Genomic DNA, 292 nt, shown 5'->3' with positions numbered 1-292 from the left:
ACCGGCGCTCCCAGCAGCTCCCTCGGTGCACGGCTACGGCCTCGCAACACACTGACTTTTAAAAAGTGGCGTGAAGTGTCCACTTTGCCCAACATTTCACTTCAGGTTCTGGCAAAGCCTTCAGAACGCATCCTCTTCAGGCTGCCAAGGGCCGGGCCGGACCGGAGAAAGGGGCGCAGCTTACAGACCAGGCTCCCACGGTAACTCACCAGGGAACCCCGAATCCACCAGGGAAACCCGCAGAGCGAGAGGAGGCGACGGACATAGCCCGGCCCGGGAGGAAGAGGCGGCT

The 292-nt window shown here is 62.0% G+C and overlaps 1 protein-coding gene across 1 annotated transcript in view; it reads right to left on the bottom strand.

Moving 5' to 3' along the window:
- FOXK2 (forkhead box K2) overlaps positions 1–265 on the bottom strand; it is a 23052-nt gene extending 22787 nt beyond the window's left edge. The window contains exon 1 of the mRNA XM_005883685.2: positions 210–265. Coding sequence (XP_005883747.1) covers positions 210–265 — 56 coding nt within the window. The remainder of the gene's footprint in view (positions 1–209) is intronic.
- Positions 266–292: the final 27 nt, after the last annotated feature.

The sequence above is a fragment of the Myotis brandtii genome, unplaced genomic scaffold, assembly GCF_000412655.1.
Source record: "Myotis brandtii unplaced genomic scaffold, ASM41265v1 scaffold797, whole genome shotgun sequence".
Classification (NCBI taxonomy): Eukaryota; Metazoa; Chordata; class Mammalia; order Chiroptera; family Vespertilionidae; genus Myotis; species Myotis brandtii.
This window is presented reverse-complemented; position numbering and strand designations above follow the sequence as displayed.